The sequence below is a fragment of the Alosa pseudoharengus genome, unplaced genomic scaffold, assembly GCF_046254945.1.
Source record: "Alosa pseudoharengus isolate Yale_2024_CS ecotype anadromous, Long Island Sound unplaced genomic scaffold, YU_APseudo_1.1 YU_APseudo_1.1_scf_13, whole genome shotgun sequence".
Taxonomy (NCBI): Eukaryota; Metazoa; Chordata; class Actinopteri; order Clupeiformes; family Clupeidae; genus Alosa; species Alosa pseudoharengus.
The window spans coordinates 18,726,468-18,746,467 of NW_027468598.1; the positions used below are offsets into that span (position 1 = coordinate 18,726,468).

A 20,000-nucleotide genomic window follows, 5' to 3' on the forward strand; every position below is an offset into this window, starting at 1 on the left:
GTACAGTATGTTTGTAAGTGAACAAAATAAATAAATAAATGAAAAGATAAGAGAAAAAAGAGGCTCAGTAGAATGTAAAAAAGCATGGGGCTGAAGGCGGGAAGGTAAAGGTGGAGGAAGCATGGGAAATAGAGTGAAGCATACAGATGGAGGAGAAGGTGCGGGGAATGAGAGAGGGGAAATTGCATTGGCTAGACTGTGGTGGATTTAGATGGATTTTTTGGAGGTGTGTGCAGCAGGTGAGGAGACGGGGAGGGAGAGAACGACAGGTGAAGAGAGAGGAGAGAGAGGGAGGGAGAGAGGGAGAGAGGGAGGGAGAGAGGGAGAGAAAGACATGCACACCAGGATAAGGAGTGGAGGAGAGCAACGCGGAGTCTGCTTTCAGGTCGTTACTCTCTCCATCAGCATGCGTCTCCAGCAGCCTCCTGGAAGGACCTGCTCTCTGAGTGGAGCGGAAAGACGAGGCGGTGAGGGAGTAGGGGGTGGGAGGTGTGTGTGTGTGTGTGAGGGAGTACGGGGTGGGAGGTGTGTGTGTGTGTGTGTGTGGGTGGGGGGGTCAGCTTTATGGAAACATGTGCATGCACGTTCATTTCACCGCATGGTCAGAGAAAGGAAAAAGCAATAAATAAGCAACCAGGTCTAGCTGGTAGGTGGTCTGAGTCTAGCTGGCAGGTGGTCTGAGACTGTGCAATCTGTAGGAAGGGAAGGAGAAGTGGTGGAGGAAGTTACAGGTCTCTTCAGGTGTCTGCTGTTACTGGCTGGTTGTGTTTGTGTGACCTGCTGCCTCACTGCTAGTCTGAGCGGAGGGAGATGCAGTGCAGCTTGCACACTCCACACTCTGTTGCTACTGAACAGTCCAGTCACACACACACACACACACACACACACACACACACACACACAGAGATACACACGCACGCACACACACACACGCACGCACGCACGCTTGCACGCACACACACACACACGCACGCACGCACGCACGCACGCATGCACGCACGCACGCACGCACGCACGCACGCACGCACGCACGCACGCACGCACACACACCGACACACACCGACACACACACACACACACACACACAGACACACACACGCACACACGCACACACACACACATACTGTATTATCAGTGCTGCTCTAGTGGACAATGAGCCTTCTACCCCTGAGCCTCCGACAGGTCTCAGATCAGCTTTAATCTCACTTTATCAGTGCAGCCAGTCTGCCAAGCAGCGCTCTTGGCTGATGGTGGGTTAAAGCAGAGGGGAAGGTCGGGTTGAGGTGTGTGGAGGCTCAACAGGGCTGGAGGGGACTAAGGTGTGTGTGTGTGTGTGTGTGTGTGTGTGTGTGTGTGTGTGTGTGTGTGTGTGTGTGTGTGTGTGTGTGTGTGTGTGTGTGTGTGTGTGTGTGTGTGTGAGAGGAGAGCGGAGAACTACTGGATAGGAGACTGGTGGAGGACAGGTTGGGATGGGGGTGGGGTTCCAGATAAGGATTGGAGAGGAGGATTGATGGAGATGGGGAGAGAGAGAGAGAGAGAGAGAGAGAGAGAGAGAGAGAGAGAGAGAGAGAGAGAGAGAGAGAGAGAGAGAGAGAGAGAGAGAGAGAGAGAGAGAGAAATGAGAGCAAATGGAAAAAAAAGATTAGTGGTGAGAAGTTGAAGAGAGATGGAGAGGGAATGAAAGGAAAAGGGAGATGAAAGACATGGGTAGTGTAGTCCACGGAGGGCTGGAATGAACTGAGTTATTTACTTCTCATTCACACTGTGCCTACTGAATTTCAGGTATGCGATGCTTGATTAGCATGACAACACAGAGATGGCTAACACACCCCCGCTCCCCTCGCCCATCAGCAGGTTTTCAGGAGCTCGATTATAAACCCATGATTGAAAAGGATGTGCTCTCATGCCAGCTCAGGTCTCCCAGACAAGAGCGGCATACAAAACCAATGCTGCCCGGTGGCCAAGCTGGCAGAGCTGCCTGGCGTTTGTCACCCGTTACTGGCGGTCACTCTGCCAGTGGCTGCAGCAGAATGTTTGTGTTCATCTACCTGCCTGTTTATTTATTGTCAGTGCATTTTATTTGCATATTTGCCTGTGATTACTCATGCCTTCTCTGCAGTGCTGATCTATGTGGAGTGTAGTGCAGCACTGCAGAGGGGGAAAAAAAAACAGGCTTGGCAAGGAGGTGCTGAAAAGATTTGAGAGGATATTCTTGAGCGTCTGTGTTTGCTGAAGTGGAAAGGGGAAAGCCTGGTTAAAAAAGTATACATCTGTTCAGTGTATGTATGCTTCTACGCTTCCCTTTAAAAAATAAAGGCGTACATGAATTAACCTTTGCAGTAGTGGTGATTGTATTTAACAATCCATGCATAGTGGCTTGTTTTTAGCAGTTGCTTTCTCCCTTGATGTGGGTTTTTTGGTAGGCCCACATCCTGGTCATTTATTTTTCTCTTTCTTTTTTTGGCAACAGCTTCCGCACCAGCAAAGGCATCGGCTACTCGGCCCACTTTGTGGGCAACTGCCTGATCGTGACGTCCCTCAAGTCCAAGGGCAAGGGGTTCCAGCACTGCGTGAAGTACGACTTTCAGCCTCGCAAGGTAAGTGGTCGCTTTGATACCCCCCCTGCCACTTGGCACCCACCCCCTCTCTCCACGATTGGCAATCGTGCCCGTGGCTTAGTTAGCGCCGGGGCCTGGCGCAGAGCCACTTTGTCGAAACAATCCTCCAGCGACACAGGGCCCGTGTTTGAAGCGGCAGTGACTGAGGAGCGGAGCGGCGTCCGACTGCATCTCAGCATGGAGCCCCTCATCGGTCCCCAGCGCAGGGGTTACGGATGGGCTTTGATGACCGCCCTCCTCTCCGCAGGCTCCTAAATTGGATCTCGTGCCACTCAGCTGATATGTAACAAGATGGGAACATCTTTCATGGTGTAGTCGAGCCAAAATTACAGTCCCCTTTAATCTGTTTTGTTGCACAAAACAGTCTTAATTTGTTCATATTGCGTAGTGGTGTTTTGAGGATTTTTGGCTGGCAGGTTTAAATCTCCCTAATTTGAATTTAGATGTCGATAATGCGCTTTTGCATAAATATATATGACACATGTTTTTATTGACAGATATCTACCCCAGACTAATCTATTTCTCTCTTTTCCTTTGCTGATTCTTAATATTCTTTGGTTAATGCAGATAATCTAGAGTTCTAAACAGATGATGACAGCTGTCTCTGAGGGCAGAAATGTTAGCCCGTCGGTACAGAGTCCAGCTGTTAAGAGTCTCTTGCCTGCACCCTGTTGTGTGGTGGGAGGATCATTAACTAGTTGTGGGGCAGTGTGGCGTTTTGCTGAATTAGTGATCTTCAACTGTGAAATGACAAATGAATCAATAACATAATAACAATGGCTAAAGATCAAAGCTCTTTAATCATTTGAATTTTATGGAATGCAACATACAGCACCTGATCATATTAATAATTTAAGCTGTCGACTCCCGGGGAATTAATTGATGATAGAGTAAGAGGATTAAATGTCTATTGTCTGCAATGGCTATTGAAGGTTTTATGATTAAATATTTTGTGATGTCATGAAAGATGGCTTAAGGCTAGAAGCATGGACAGTGTGTATAGGACTTTTTAATTTTTCATTTTGTATTTGCCTTGATGCATAGATATCTGTCGTCACTGTTTTCCTGTCACTCATTTGTCTGTTCAAAAGAAAGTACCTTGCTTGGCTAAGCTCGACAGAGACACACTCGCAGTGTGCAAGAGAGGATGAGACAAGAATATGGATTTGAACTCAGAGAAGCATGACTGTTTGACAATGAATTTCATTAGATAGGATCATTTTTGACCACTTGTCATAGGTCAATGCTCACTAATGCGAGCCTGTATGTCGACCTCCCACCGAGCTCACAGAATGATACATTTCATAACTCTGTAAAATATTCTCACTTTGCGATCTGTAACAAAAAGTAATTATTTAGTCCCTCTTTTCCCAGGAGGCATTGACATGTAATCTTCCTGTACGCTCGAGCAGTCTTTAGTAGAAGCGAGGGATGGCGCCTCCGAGAGCGGATAGATAAATCACTCTTCCCATCATTATTCCTTTGCTTTGCGTTACCACCAGCCGTGCCATGAAGTGCACAATTAAATTAAAGCACTGACAGCCGATTCAGATCTACTGCCAGCTCCTTCTTTTGTTTCATGCCAAAGTCTGTCTACCAACAAACAATAGCGCTCAGAAAATACATAACGTTACAATATAACTATCAAAATATCTATCAGTCAGCCTATTAGTATTTTTGCGTTATTATAGAAAGGGATAATGCCATTGCTATGATGTAAGAAATTACAAATGTGAGAATAATTGACAGCATTCCATTTTCTCTTTAAGTTTCTTTATCAGGAACAACCGACACATTTAACCATGAAAAACAAACTGTCATGCCACTGTCAACACTTAACGCAAAGCTGTGAGACCACAACCTGACAAGTTTTTAGACATGCCTTCACGTTTGGTTTCAGCGTCAGACTTAACCTAATTGGGCCGACAAATACTGATCTTCGGAGCAATTATCCTCCCGCTTGGTCTAAGTGTAGCAAATGGAGGCTATGTTAGTCGGGGGCGGGTCAGCCGAAGCGGACCAGTCTCATCCACTTCGGCTGGAATGATTTGATTCTGTGTCCATGATGTGCACATCGCCTCTTCGCCTCTGATTCCTCCGATTCCTTTTGATCTGTAATAGTTCTGCATGGTTGTATTTCTCCCCTCTTTAGAAAGTGTTTGATCTCTCTTTTTTCACACCATGCCAACTATTACAGAACCAGCACTGGACCAAATTGTTTGCCATTTCTCTTGGAAGAAAAAATATGCCTTATTTATTGTGACCAATTTGCACTATGTGAACTATCCCTCTTTCGCTCCTTGCTACCATGAATGCTACCAATGAAGCTTTTTGCCCCCCCCCCCCCTTCTGAATTTGCACAGTTTGGGAGCTTAAGGCAGATTGGAGTTGCCTGAGGTCTGTGTTTAAAGGCACCGGCCTCAACCTTAATGCTCCAGACGCTCGGCACAGCTGATCTGAGCCTCCCTCTCACTGCCTTTGTGGCATCTCTATCTGCACTTTACAGCCCAGATCCATTGGTTCTGCCTGTTGCATCAATGGGCTATAAGTAGCAGAGGCCGCGGGGAGCAACAATAGCGAGCAATTGTGGAAGTCTAAGGAAGAGCTAACAAGTTATTTTGTGTGTGTGCGTGTGTGTGTGTGTGTGTGTGTGTGTGTGTGTGTGTGTGTGTGTGTGTGTCATTTGATGATTAAGGGGAGAATATTGGACTGCTTCATGCTACAAAACACTGAGTCAAACCTTTCAAACTTGAATACATTTAATCCTTCTTAGCACCACACATGCTCACACACAGCAAACCACACATAATGCAGGACTCTGCAACCCCCCCCCCCCCCACACACACACACACACACACACACACACACGTGCGTACACATACACACACACACACCCACACACAAATACAGTGTCAAGACATGTAATAACATATTAGCAATTGTTTTAGGCATAATTTCATCATAGTGTGATCTAAAAGCATGCCATAGTATTGTATTTGTCATAGCTGCTCAAATAGTCAAATTTCAATTTCAATTTATTGTGCTTATAGAGCGCCAAAACATAACACATGTATCATGGCGCTTTACAGAATGTAGGCAATCAGAGAAAGAAGGAAAGAAAGGAAGAAAAGAAAAGCAAGAGAGAGGCCCATGGGTAACAGGGGCGAGGAAAAACTCCCTAGAATTGGAGATATATATAGGAAGAAACCTCGAGCAGATCCACGACTAGTGGCTTAAATAGTCAAGGTATTATCTCTCTGTTTGATGACATCAATAAATTCAAGTAAATGTATCTCTGTTGATGACATCAACAAATTCAGGTAAATGTAGAATTTATTATACATTTTGATTCCTTTTAATGTCAGTCAGCAGTTCCACCCATGACTTAATAACATTCAGTTGCAGCCACCACAAATGGCAGCTAGGTCTAGCCAGAGGTTTAGTCCATTCAGTGTAAAATGAATAGGCACAGCATGTGTTTTCTGCAGACTGGCCAAGTTGCTGTTTACGCTGCGTTCTCAAATGCATGTACGCATCTGAATGTTCATGTCTTGCCACAGAAAATGTGTTTATTGCATGTACACACACACACACACACACACACACACACACACACACACACACACACACACACACACACACACACACACACACACACACACACACACACACACATGCTCAGTGGTCTGCCGGTGCTTTTTGAAATAGTCCGCCTCCTTTTAGTCATAGTTCCTCGGCTCAAATCTTTAATTAATATTCCAATGCAAATTTCAGAACATTAGTCTCTGGGCCTCATGGCATGACTTAAAAGGCATTTATGGGCAGAAATTTGTAATTCTAAAAGGGTGGGAGTAAAAAGAGATTACTCTGGAGCACATCCCCTGCCCCCGCGAAAGAAGGTTTTACTTTTCCCTTTTAAATGAAAAACAGGTCCTCCAGTGAACTTGGCAAAAATAATGCCCGCTTTTACATGTGCTTTTTTTTATCAGTAAAGGTTCATTTAAGTTTACATGAGGAAGCACTGATGTATTGTCTTTTTTCTGTCTCTGGTCTGCAGTGGTACATGGTCAGCATCGTCCACATCTACAACCGCTGGCGCAACAGCGAGATCCGTTGCTACGTCAACGGGCAGCTCGTCTCCTACGGCGACATGGCCTGGCACGTCAACACCAACGATGTAAGGCTCCGGAGGATGCTTTGGCAGCGTGTCACTCTGTTGTCTTCCTCTCTGCATCATCTTCCCTCTATTCTTCTCCCTCCTGCTCCCTTTCCCCCTCCCTCCTCTATCTCTCGTTCTCTCTTCCTGTGATTGTTTGTGTGTGTGTGTGTGTGTGTTTTTTTTTTTCTCCTTCTGTTGCGGGATGTGTGTGTGTGTGTGTTTGCTGCGGGGCTCGCTCGGAGGGGGCCCTTTGATCCTCAAGCACGGCGTGCAAATTCCTGAGTCGAAAGATACATAAATCCTCTGCAGAGCCCACCCCCCACCCCCGACAAATTACAAAAAAACGAGTTTTTGCCACGCAGGCTGATATTTCTCCTGGGAGTCTCACTGGCATTTCAAAGCCTCAATTTGAATATCCATTTGTCACTAAGATGTACTGTATGCACAAGAGAGAGAGAGAGAGAGAGAGAGAGAGAGAGAGAGAGAAGGTACGCAGAGAGAGAAGGAGAGAGAGAGAAAGCAGTAGGGTGGGTATGGAAAGTGGCAAAATGAAAATGAAAGCATCATCTGGCATAGACAAAGAGAGAGTGCCTGACATGCATGAGGTTGTGGGAAGACAGCTTTGTGCCACACTCTCTGGACCATCTCCAGAAACATTTACGGCACATTAAATCAGAAAATTACCAACGAGAGTTTTATTTCGGCTGACACAATACATAAGGTCACATACCCACTCTTGGAATACTTCATAATGGGTATACAGAGACAACAATGTAGAATATAAAGATATCTCATCTAGCTTTTTTTTATACTGATGATTTAGCCTGTGCCTTGTCAGAAGCATGATGTTGTGCTAAGCGCTAACAAGGAAAAGGCTGACCTTGATGAGTTGCAGTTGCATTGTGACACTTCATAATTGCTATGTAGCCCTAATTGCTTAGTGCTTCACACTTTCCTCTACAGTTTGGATAATTGTGACCATATTTACTAATGACACAGCAAAGAAGTCATTGTTCTGCTAAGCCTGCCATTACAAGCTAATTCTGCTATTACCTCACATCCAAACAGTATAGAATGAATGTGCTCCAGTGAGCACCAATAGCCTCATAGCAGTCTAATGCTTTGACCTTTTCCAAGGAGGTTTATGGGAGTTGTATGCACTCGCATCTTGTATCCTTCATCTCTCTCTTTCTCTTCCACAGAGCTATGACAAGTGCTTCCTTGGTTCGTCAGAAACAGCGGATGCTAACCGGGTGTTCTGTGGGCAGCTTGGAGCCATCTATGTGTTCAGCGAAGCTCTTAACCCATCTCAGATCTTCGCCATTCATCAGCTAGGTGCTGGATATAAGGTAGGAACATTGTTTTTTGCTGCAACCCTGTAGTGTGTTGAGAAACGGACACAGACACACACACAAACACACAAATCCCTCTGCACACAAATAGACACACATGTGGATACAAACACACAGGGCCTCCATTCTCTGTGTAGCCCTGCTTTGTTGTGTAGTCTGCTGCGCTGTCTCACTAGCTTTCCCTTGTAGACATGTTAATAAAACACCCCCCCCCCCACAAACACACACACACACACATGCCCCCATGTTAATAAAACACCCCCCCCCCCCCACACACACACACACAAACACACACACACACACACACACACAAACACACACACACACATGCCCCCGAAAAACAACCACTGATGCAAGACTGATGTAAGTAGGTGACGACATCAGAAAGGATCATCTGGTGTCATGTTCAAGGCAAGGACTCCCTCATCTCTGTCTGGTAGAGATTGTCATTGAGATCGATTCCTAGTCTGCGGTGACACATACCGGTTAAGCTGCACTAACAATGACTGAATGAGAGAGGAATAGACTGGAACAGTTATCGTATATCAGATGTGATAAAGCACACACTATCAGAGCACGCATCGCCTCAGGGAGTTTCAAATATCCTGTCATTCACTAAGAGTTTGACCTCTGAATAGAGGTCATAGCTTGGAAAGGTACCAGTTAATGTAATGTGCTACATTATGATACTGATTTAATCAAGATAAAATACTAGGTGCTGCTTTGTAATATTAAAGTACAATGCACATTTCACAATAGTGAAGATCCCTTTGCAGTATCTGAAAAATGTTCACACTTCCTCTTGTGTAGTACATTTGAACATTTGCACGTTATATTACAGTATTGCTTTAAGTGCCAAGAACGGCTACATTGTGTAAAATCAGGACAGAGTAATGGAGAAATGTCACCACAGGATAGATTTTACTGTGATATAATACAATTTACACAAGGCAAGATTAGATGGTTGGGAGGGGTTGTCCAATTGACAGAGATGATGTGTGACTGAGGGGCAGACAGATGACTGTCACATAGAAATGATGAAGGTCACAACCTGTGAGAATATTGGTACTAGTTGGGACAGACATTCCAGTAGTTGTGTCCTCAGGTAGTTATTGACTTATGCACAGTATATCAAAGACCCGTATTTAATTTAACATAAGTGTGATGAAAATAAGTGAAATGATCTACTTATGTATTTAATATCATAGTTAATCAGTGTATTTAATATCATTTATTTAATATCATCAACTTTTGTATCTTAAATACAAAAGTCATGGCAGATCATATCATATATTGTCATTTCTTCTCAGCATATCATGTTTTTAACCACATCGCACAGCCTTACTTGAACTTAATTGCCACAGTTATATTTATATTTGATATTGCCAATGTTGAAATTAATTAGACACGTTAGTGTATGTATTTATTGAGAGACTTATCATCCTGCTAATGTAATTAAGACAACATTATTCTGCTTTGTTGTACCAGTCAAAGTTGTAAAACTCTCTAAATGCCATGACAGAAATTATTTCAGTAAAAAAAAAAAAAGATTGCCGTCTGCCAGGAAAGGGTTCAGGAAAGAAAGCAATCAGATCGTAACTTTCCGATTGAGAGTGGAGTTGTTCAACTTCCAGGATGAAGCCCATTACTCATTCTCTCTGCATTGGCCTTTTGTGAGGTTTTCACTCTTGGTTGCTTCTGGGGTAGGGAAGACTTGTTTTATGGGCAGAGTGTTGACCAAACAGTACCATTTTCAATCCAGTGTTCTGGTCTCAGTAAATTGGCTCGGTTGTTCCTGTCTGATAGGAAGCAAGCTCTGACTTCTTGCCTTGGTGGTGAGCATGGCCTAGAGACACACTAGAAGATCTACAGAGGGTTTAAAATGCAGTGGGTTTGAGGGACATTTTATAGACTTGACACAAGAGCTAACACAAGATGGAGCACAGTGTTTTGTTGTTATTGATTCTCAGCATTTTAGCCATTTAGAGTTATATATGGACAAATAACTTTTAGACCAGGCAGCAGCTATTGAAGTTTTTATTTTTTATTTGTTGAAATACAAGTAGAAACCAGTTTAGCTCAAAATGCTATCTATACCCTGCAAGTCTCAAATCTTTAAGTAAGCAACATTTCAGAGTTGTGTCTGAAAGGCATGACTAAGAAGTTGTGTTTTCTTCAGATATTATAAAGGCATACAGACACCAAGGATCAGGCAGTTACTATCTCTAGTAAATGAGCTGTGAATAGACACACACACACACACACACACACACACACACACACACACACACACACACACACACTCTTTCACAGGATGAGGACCCTCCCATGGAAGGAGGGTGCCAGGTAGCAGGAGAGGCCTTGAGGAGGCTGCCGCGTGCTGTGATGGGTCGCCCCGCGTGGAATCACCCCTCCCGGCTGTCAGCTTTAATTGGTCGTCCATCCATCAGAGGGTCGGCAGACTGGAGAGAGAGCCAATGAGGATAACACTGATTCCCACACAGCCAGGCACTCACACACACTGGGGAACGGGCGCGCGCACACACACACACACACACACACACACACACACACACACACACACACACACACGCACACATACTGTACACACACACACACACACACACACACACACACACACACACACACACACACACACGCACACATACTGTACACACACACACACACACACACACACACACACACACACACACACACACACGCACACACACACACACACACACACACACACACACACACACACACACACACACACACACACACACACACACACACACATCTGGTGCCTTAAGTTCGTTTAGCCTCCAGCTGTTGTGAGCCCTAAACAGCCGCCCAGCAGGACAGTAGCAGGACCCATCTGCCAGTAAATATGATTAAACACAAGCCTCATTCATCCCCATGTGTCTGGCCTGCGAGGCCTGTCATCTTTTAACGGTGGCGTAAACCGTTTTTAAAGCTCCATGGCTAATCTAGCAGATGCCCGTGGACACTACCAAAAGCAACCAGCCCAGCCCAGCTTGACCGGCGAGCCGGGGCAGATCCAGACAGACACGCTGACATAACGTTAGAGAAAACCTGCCCTCAGCCGTGAGATTAGATAACCACAGTTCAGATGTGGTGGGAGTGTTTGCTCAGTGTTGTGGGCTGATGGTTGACGTCCAGGGGATGCCACTGCTTTGGTCATTGGAAGGGATGCAGGAGAGGGTGGTGGGGGCGGGGGGGGCTCCAGAAGGAGCTCACATTTTCTACTGTCAGAGCAGACTATTATTTTTAAGCTCTATTGCTTAAAAGAATGTACCACTGTTTTCTTTTTCAGAATAGCAGTCATTTGCATGAAACCTGTTCAGTGCAACAGATACATTGAGTATCGAATGCACATTATTACTGAGTCATGAATCCTTCCTGATAACTATTTAGATGGCACTAAAACCTCAAATACTTTCTTGGTCACATGGATGTTTATAACCATATCACAGATAACACATCAGCCTGCAGAATCTTTTGTGTGATAAGACTGATACTACTAATGTAATCGGTAAAATCTTTAGCTCACAGCATATTCCTTGTTTATAAGAACAAATAACGTTCAGCTGCGAAAGTTGGACTGTTTTCATACATGGTTTAAATAAAAGACGAGAGACCAACGCCGCATACAAAACACAGTCCATCTGTAGGCTGTCTCGCAGCTGTGACCTCATCCCACTGCAGTCCTCTCTGGCAGTGGACGCTGTGCTCTGATGGTGATGCAACACTCCGTGGTCCTGCTGTGCCCCCAGCTGTAGTGTGAGAGGAGGGGTGAAGGGGTCGTCTGGACGCAGGAATTGGACTGGACACGGAGAAGCTGATTGACAGCTTGCAGGGCTGAAGCCCTAAAGGTCTCTAATGGATATTAGTTGAGAGATTAATTCGACGTTTTATGGAGGCTATGTGTGTGTGTGTGTGTGTGTGTGTGTGTGTGTGAGTGAGAGAGAGAGTGTGTGTGAGAGAGAGGGATAGAGAGAGAAAAAGAGAGAGAAAAAAAAAAAGAGAGAGAGGTACAAACTGGTCTTGTGACTGTGGCATGACATCAGCTGATGTGCATAAATGACAGAGGTGCTATCATTTCTTGTAGAAATAGGTGCTGGATGTGTGAGGTGATGAGGGGAAACATTCTGCTGCCGGAGTTCACTCAAAATAACCTTGTGTCATATTTAAAAATTCATGACAGTGTACAGATGATGTGTAAGTGTGAGTTTGTGGTGTGTGTGTGTGTGTGTGTGTGTGTGTGTGTGTGTGTGTGTGTGTGTGTGTGAGAGAGAGAGAGAGAGTTTGTGGTGTATGTGTGTGTGCGTGTATGTGCGTGTGTGTGCGTGTGTGTGTGTGTGCGTGTGTGTGTGTGTGTGTGTGTGTGTGTGTGTGTGTGTGTGTGTGTGTGATACACTATGCTCAGTATTAGAGATCACGGTGGTGTGCTGGCACAGACAAGAGCTGATTATTCTGTGCTTGTCTCTGAAGATAAATAGGCATTGGCTGGAGAGACCTCTGCTCCAGTGTAGAGCTTACTCTAATCAACTCTTTTGCATCATCATCAAAGCAGTGTCAATACAGCTAGTGATGAACTGTGGAGAGATATTATCATAGAAGGCTTGTCTTTACCCTGTTCAAAACTAGATGTTCCACATAGCGGTACATATATAATATGACCACTACCACTACCACCGTACCATCTGAAGAAAATAAAGCATGCCCTAACTGTCCCTCCTCTACTCATGTAGCTTATTATGCAGTGGTTGTTGAAATTCAATTCTTTTATGTATACGTCGTACATTTTACAAAATGCTAAAACCAGAAGAACCAGGAGCTGTGGAATTTTGCAAAACAAATAATAGGCTCTAGGTAGAGGTAGAAGTGCATGTTTTTTGTGGCTGATTTATGTTGTTCTGTCGGAGCACAGTGTCGATTTCTGTGAATATGATCAAAAAAATCTTGCCAACTGCAGCTTTAACTGTACTGTGTCAAAATACTTACATACTGATGTGTAAGGCCATCTTTTATATTCTTAAAACCATTACATCTAGATTCCCACACACAAAAAAATGTTGGAGGGCCTCTAACAATTCAGAGAGAATTACGGACCTGAGGGGTGTCTGTCACTGGCATTAGTGGAGGTGAATCATGAACAGTACTAATGAGGTGTGTACTCTACATAAACTCTGAAGTATTAACACAGCCCACAGATACAGTGTGTGTGTGTGTGTGTGTGTGTGTGTGTGTGTGTGTGTGTGTGTGATAGTTCAGATAACTGCGTATGCTGGTGCTGGTGAGGTAATTGACTTGGGCTTATGTTCTCTATCCTTCTGTTACTAATGACACACTCGCCAGCTCTTTGGCCAACTCTACTGGGCAGCATCACCAGGGGAAAAAAATCATATTAAAATTAAAGGTACCATATGTAAGTAGTTGGTTGTGATAAATCATACAATTATTGTGACATGTCATCAGAGATTAAGGGAACCTCCATCTTTCTCTGTCTATTGCTGTCTTGGCATTCCTTTGCTGTATGCCCAAACCTTTGCCTAGAGACTTAAAGAGGGCATATGGGATAGTACTGATGTCTAAAGACTTCTAGAGTCTCACTCCTCTCCACCAAAAAAGGCAATATGATTCACACAAGAGCTGGGTCACATAATATTACAGAATCAGCTATTCTCTGGACAACCCTAGAAGCCTTTACCCACCACCAACCCCCACGTCCCCGAACAGGTCCATGACCCGCTGCGTGGGGTCATTATGGACTCATGGGAAGTGAGTCGCAGGGCTCCATAAAGTGCAGCGCAGCTTATTAGCCTAGTTCCTGTCTTGAGTGGGCCACACTGAGGTTTATATTCAGTCATATAAAGTTAGTCACGGCAGGCTGACAGAGTGAGTAGTGTTATCTGGGATATGAGCAGATGCAGGATCAAATCTGGCCCGGATATGGCCCTGGTCTGGCGTTGATGTGGCTCAGACAGGCATGGTGGAGCACTGGTACATTTATTTACATTTACATTTATTAGCTTTTATCCAAAGCTACTTACATATGTTACATATGTCAATTATATTACAAGGGCCATTCTCCCCAGAGCAACATGTTGTTAAGTGCACAACAAGGGCACAATGGTGGAAGCTGGGAACTGAACCCACAACTTTTCAGGCTACTGCATGCTAGCCCAGCTCCTTAGCAGCTACGCTACCACCGCCCCGTAACATCACTGACTGTCAATCCGTAGAACCGGGTGCAGTTCCCGCCATTGCGAGTCTGTGTCCATGTCCGTTAAAGTGTGCTAAAATCAGTCAGCTAAACTCAGCTCAACTCATTTGATCCTCATGATCTCTCGTGTCAACATCACAAAGTCCTCTGCACAGGTGTCTCATGTGTTGTGTTGACAAGTTGGTCTCAAGATGTTTATGGGTTTTTAAAACAAACACAAACAAGTAACAGGTGTAGTCATTTTGCAGAGAAAATGTTTTTTGTTGATGGTCATTAGTTTTAGTTAATAGTGCAGGTCAATCCTAGCCTGGGAACACCCAGACCTTCACAATTGTACAGTTGTGAGTGAGTCTGGAAAAGGTTCATTGACTTAGGACTTCCAGCAGAGGCGTACAGTAACTAGCAGTGAAATTAAACTGAAATTGGTACATTAAACTCTTACCAAATCATTTCAAAAGTCTTGTAAACAAAGGTTTTATAAATGCAGTTGTTTACTCAATTCCAAAGAAATACACATCCATGCCGGATTAGCCATTGTATTTGCTTGCCCGTGTTTTAGGGACATTGGAAATGGGCTTCAATGGCTTCTTGGCCAGACGGACCTGCAGAGCAAATCCCAAATTTGCCGAAAGGATCGATCGGTATTCCAAGGTTAGGTCAATCCAAATCCTCAGGCGAAGAGTGAAATGTTATTTTCTTTGTACGTGACACAGATGTGATTTTGATGTGTTTGGTTTAACAAGCAGAGGAACAACAAACACAACAAATTCAGATTTAATCAGCCTATTCCCACGACCCCCCTCCCCCACACACACACACACACTCCACACACCCCTCTTGTTGCTAATTATGATTACATGCAGCGATGGAGGGGAGTGTGTGTGTGTGTATATGTATAGACGTTCTAACACAAAAAATTAACTATTATTAATGAATTATTAATGAACTAAAACTTTCAGCACCAGGAGCTATGCTAGTGGAGGGAACAGACATGGCGACTTTTAAACGTGCAAGGTGATTAGGTTTTTTTTTTTTTTTTGAGGGTGTTTTTGAGAGTGTTTTTGCTGTTCACAGTGACACCGCAGGCAAGTGAAGATGCGTTCTCTTCTCAGTCACACCTTGTATTCTGTCTGGGTACTTCACACTGCTGTTCTGTCTGGCGCCCACTGCCAGTGAGACAGAAATGAAGTCTTCCAGTCTGCATTCCTCTTTCCGTTAACCTCCTGTGTCCAGGTTCACCTCGGAATTTTTTTTGTTTCTCTCTCTTCATGCAGCACCTTCTGACACTGAAATCAAGAGCATTTTCTCCACCTTCTCACGATTCTTTTGTGTACCATGCTCCTCTCACTACTCTCTCTCTCTCATCAAGGGTCTTCTCTCCTTTTCTGCACCCCCCCCCCTCGTGTAGAGTACTCTCAATTCTGTGAGTCTGAGAGGCTCACATTGCCACAGTAGACCTAAGCCCCTAGCAGCCTCCCAAAGAGCTTTCAGAGGCCCTGATTTTCCTTACACGTCTTAAGTTCTTGTTAGAAAAGCTGAACGTCTCTGTAAAATCTTACTGATCCTTCATTGCTCGCCCTCAGCTTCTCAGCTCTCGCTGGGGTCGTGACCTAAACCCCCAAACCAGACCTATCCATCTATCTATCTATCTATCTGTCTGTTTCTGTCTGTCTGTCTGTCTATAAGATATACTTCTCATTCAGTAGTGCATGCTTTTTTCTCATCTTCTCCAGACACACTTGCTCTTTCTCTCTCTCTCTCTTTCTCTTTCTCTGTTTTTTCTACCTGCTATATTGTCTCTGCCTTAATGCCGGCTAAAGCCAATGGAACCCCATCGACCTGTCTCTCAGTAAAGGCCTCTATCTCTCTTCTTCACCTCTCTACTCCTGTCTGTCTGAGCTGTTACTCTTTTTATTCACTCTCTGATACTCTTGTCTGCCCTCCCTCTATTCCAAGGGGAGCTGCTAGTCACCCAAAGACATTCTCCTGTCTCCACCCATCTCCACCCTCTGCTCTCTATCTATGGAGATTATTTTATGTACAGTCCCTGGGGTGACATCCACTCTCTCCCTCTCTGTTGCCCCTTTAATTTTCTCCTGTCTAACTTCTCTCTATCTCTCTCTTTCTTCCTCTCTCTCTCTCTCTCTCTCTCTCTCTCCCCAGAGCACCTTTAAGTTTAAATCTGAGAGTGACATCCACCTGGCGGAGCACCACAAGCAGGTGCTGTACGACGGGAAGCTGGCCAGCAGCATCTCCTTCACCTACAACGCCAAGGCCACCGACGCCCAGCTCTGCCTGGAGTCCTCGCCCCGGGAGAACCCCTCCATCTTCGTGCACTCGCCCCACGCCCTCATGCTGCAGGTGGGCAACCAGACCCCCGCGCCAACCCCATCTCTTCCATCCCACCATCAACGCACCAATGCCCTCCATGCCAATGTCCTGTCTTGTGGTCTGTGTGCTGCAGAGTTTTTTGTGTTTGTTTGTTGCAATGCCTTGTTTGTGGTTCATATAAATATCTTGAAAGACATGTAAATGTGCAAATTTGTAGATTTTTGTACAAACTTGTGAAAGGCTAGTGAAAGCCTAGAGCTGTAAATGTGTACATTTTGGTTAGAATAACATACACCACAATAAAATGTGTAAATATGTGTCTGTCAGAGGGTCAAAGAAAAAGAGAGTGAGAGAAACAGAGAGAGGAGGATACAGGCATTCACTCCTCAAGGACTGGGTTTGCCATTCTTGTTGTCTGTGTGTGTGTGTGTGTGTGTGTGTGTGTGTGTGTGTGTGTGTGTGTGTGTGTGTGTGTGTGTGTGTGTGTGTGTGTGTGTGTGTGTGTGTGTGTGTGTGTGTGTGTCTGTGTGTGTGTGTGTGTTTGTCTGTGTGTGTGTTTGTGTGTGTGTGTGTGTGTGTGTGTGTGTTTGTGAAAGAAAGAGATACTTATGTGGCTCGTAATGTGCTCTTTGTGTTCTCATCTCTGTTTTCCATTTGGGCCTCTGTGCCTTTTGTGCATGTTGTACGGTTTGTTCGGTCTGTTTATTACTCGGCCCCATTCGCCGTCTATTGATTTGTTTGTTTGATGGCAATGTTCTCGCTCTCTCTCTCCCACTCTTCTCCTTTTTCCCTCCGGCCCCCTCGCTTCCTTGCCTTCCCCCTCTCTGCTTCTCTCTCTCTTTCTTTTGCCACCTTTCTATTTCTCTTTGTTCTTCTTATGCCCTCCATTCCCTCTGGTCTCTCTCTTCCTCTCTCTTTGTTTCTCATGACCCCCCTTTTCCCCTTATCCTCTCTCTCTGCCTTTTATTGTCAATATTTGTTAATGGGGGCGTGCTACCCTCGCCTAACCTTCCTGCCTGCCCCTACCTCTCTCCCTCTCTCCTTTTCTATCTCTCCCTTACTCCATCTCATGCTATCGCTCTTTCTCTCTCTCACTTCCTCTTATTCTATGTCTCTTTATCTCTCCTTTCTTTCTTCTTTATCTTTCTTTTCTTTCTTTCTTTCTTTCTTCCTTTCTTTCTTTCTTTCTTCCTCTCCTCTCCCACAGGACGTGAAGGCCATCGTGACCCACTCCATCCATAGTGCCATCCACTCCATCGGGGGCATCCAGGTGCTCTTCCCCCTCTTCTCCCAGCTGGACTACCACCAGCAGCAGAACGACAGCCAGGTGGACTCCACTGTCTGGTGAGGCTTGCCCACGACTATCCCCCTCTCCCTCACTTGCTCTCCCTGCAGTCCAGGCCCATAGTCTTGAATTTCCCCTGGGGATCAATAAAGTATCTATCTATCTATCTAGTCAACTTCCTGCCCATGGCTGGACACACATGGGCTTCTGTCAGTGAAGTGGATTAGTTGGTCAGTCCTTGTACTGGCATAAGCTTTGTTTAAAGGCAGTGTTTGAATGAGGATTCAGTGTCTTTTCTCAGATGCTGGTGTGTCCATTCCACCCTACCCTCAAAAGATTCATAGAATGGACATGACCTACCTATTTTTATGACTGTGGATTACTTTTTTAAAGGATTGTTAAGTCTATTTTGAATGCACATTTCATTTTGACTGTTTTCGACCAGTGAAAGGGCATCATTTTAAAAAGTTTTAATTTAAAATGACCTGGTTTTCAAAAGGTTTTACTTCCCTGCTTTGATTGCGTCTTTGCCTTGCCCTAAGCTGATGGTTTATTCAAAACTGTCCACTGCATGTGTGTTTTAAAGCTGCTTTTAAATTAATGTCAGAAGGGGTTTAGAGGGGCCTCTTCAGGCCATGGGATTGGGGGAAGGTCGCGTCAGATCACAAGGCAGTCCTGCCAAAACAACACCCACCCGTCAAGTGATGTAATTCCTAAAACTGCTTTAAAAAGAAATGCAAGAGAGTGCCATGCAGTATCCAGGCCAAGTATGTCACTAAATGCTATCTAAGCACTAAGCAGTGCTCATGGCCATGTCATACATGCTGTCAGTTTGCATGTCCATGTCTCAGGGAGTGAACTACATTGGTTGTACATATGTCTGTGTTGGTTTGTTTGATTGTATGTTGCTTGTACTGGGTGGGTATGTATGACTGCTTGCTAGTAACTGCTTGGTACTTGAATTTCCCCTGGGGATCAATAAAGTATCTATCTATCTATCTATCTATCTATCTATCTATCTATCTATCTATCTATCTATCTATCTAGTACTGTGTGTTTTGTGTGTGTGTGTGCTGCTGTGCATTACTGATGCAGCACAATGTGTGTGTGTGTGTCCTGTGCAGTGCCACCCTGCTGGCGTTCCTAGTGGAGCTGCTGAAGAGCTCCGTGGCCATGCAGGAGCAGATGCTGGGGGGGAAGGGCTTCCTGGTCATCGGCTACCTGCTGGAGAAGGTAGGACAGTCCTTCCCACATGCCACATGACACACACCTCCACTCTTCATACACTACCTTTACTGAGAGAGTCCCTGTCCTCTGTGGTCATACTGTACATCATAACTAGAGGTTTTACATACAGTATGAGTCTCATCAAACAACTGTGAAACTGTGAATCTGTTGGAAAGTGTTGTCAAGGATCTGTATCAGAGAGTGCCCATGTGGGGGTGGGACACTTCCCTTGGCCACATTATCATATGAAGTCACCATCCTCCTTTCTTTTCATATTGGTGCCTGCTTGATAATCCCAGTGACATGCTCTGGAAGGCTGTTCTGATGGTGAATTTATATGGCAAATAGGCTTAGTTGTTGATTGGCAGCAGTTTGAAATATCCTACCTATAGCATTTGGAATTTAAAATGTGTATATATACTGTATATATTTATATACATATGGGTAATGATAAACAGTGAAGAAAACATTTCTTGATGGTGACAACTATGTGTATGTTATTGCAATGGCCAGAGTTTATGGTCAGGGTATTTTGACAGTTAATTGAAAGTTAGACAATTATGTAATTATGTTTAAAATGATGTTTGATATTTGCTTAAGAGCCACTTACAATTTGTTGACTTTCCAATAATGGACAATTAAATGTAAGCGCTCCCTCGTAGCTTTAGAGTCTAGTGTGCTCCATCATATTCCGGCGGCGTGCGTGAGGTTTTTAGTCCCGCTCCATTTTCCCCCAGACTGATTGATGAGTGTGTCGTGGCTGATTAGTGAGACGGTA

General features: G+C 44.7%; 1 protein-coding gene across 1 annotated transcript in view; it reads left to right on the forward strand.

Annotated features, from left to right (window-relative positions):
- LOC143121337 (neurobeachin-like) overlaps positions 1-20,000 on the forward strand; it is a 280,660-nt gene that overhangs the window by 68,442 nt on the left and 192,218 nt on the right. Inside the window, exons 6-11 of the mRNA XM_076281696.1 lie at positions 2,471-2,597; positions 6,676-6,795; positions 7,980-8,126; positions 16,543-16,740; positions 17,918-18,054; positions 19,120-19,228. Coding sequence (XP_076137811.1) covers positions 2,471-2,597; positions 6,676-6,795; positions 7,980-8,126; positions 16,543-16,740; positions 17,918-18,054; positions 19,120-19,228 — 838 coding nt within the window. The remainder of the gene's footprint in view (positions 1-2,470; positions 2,598-6,675; positions 6,796-7,979; positions 8,127-16,542; positions 16,741-17,917; positions 18,055-19,119; positions 19,229-20,000) is intronic.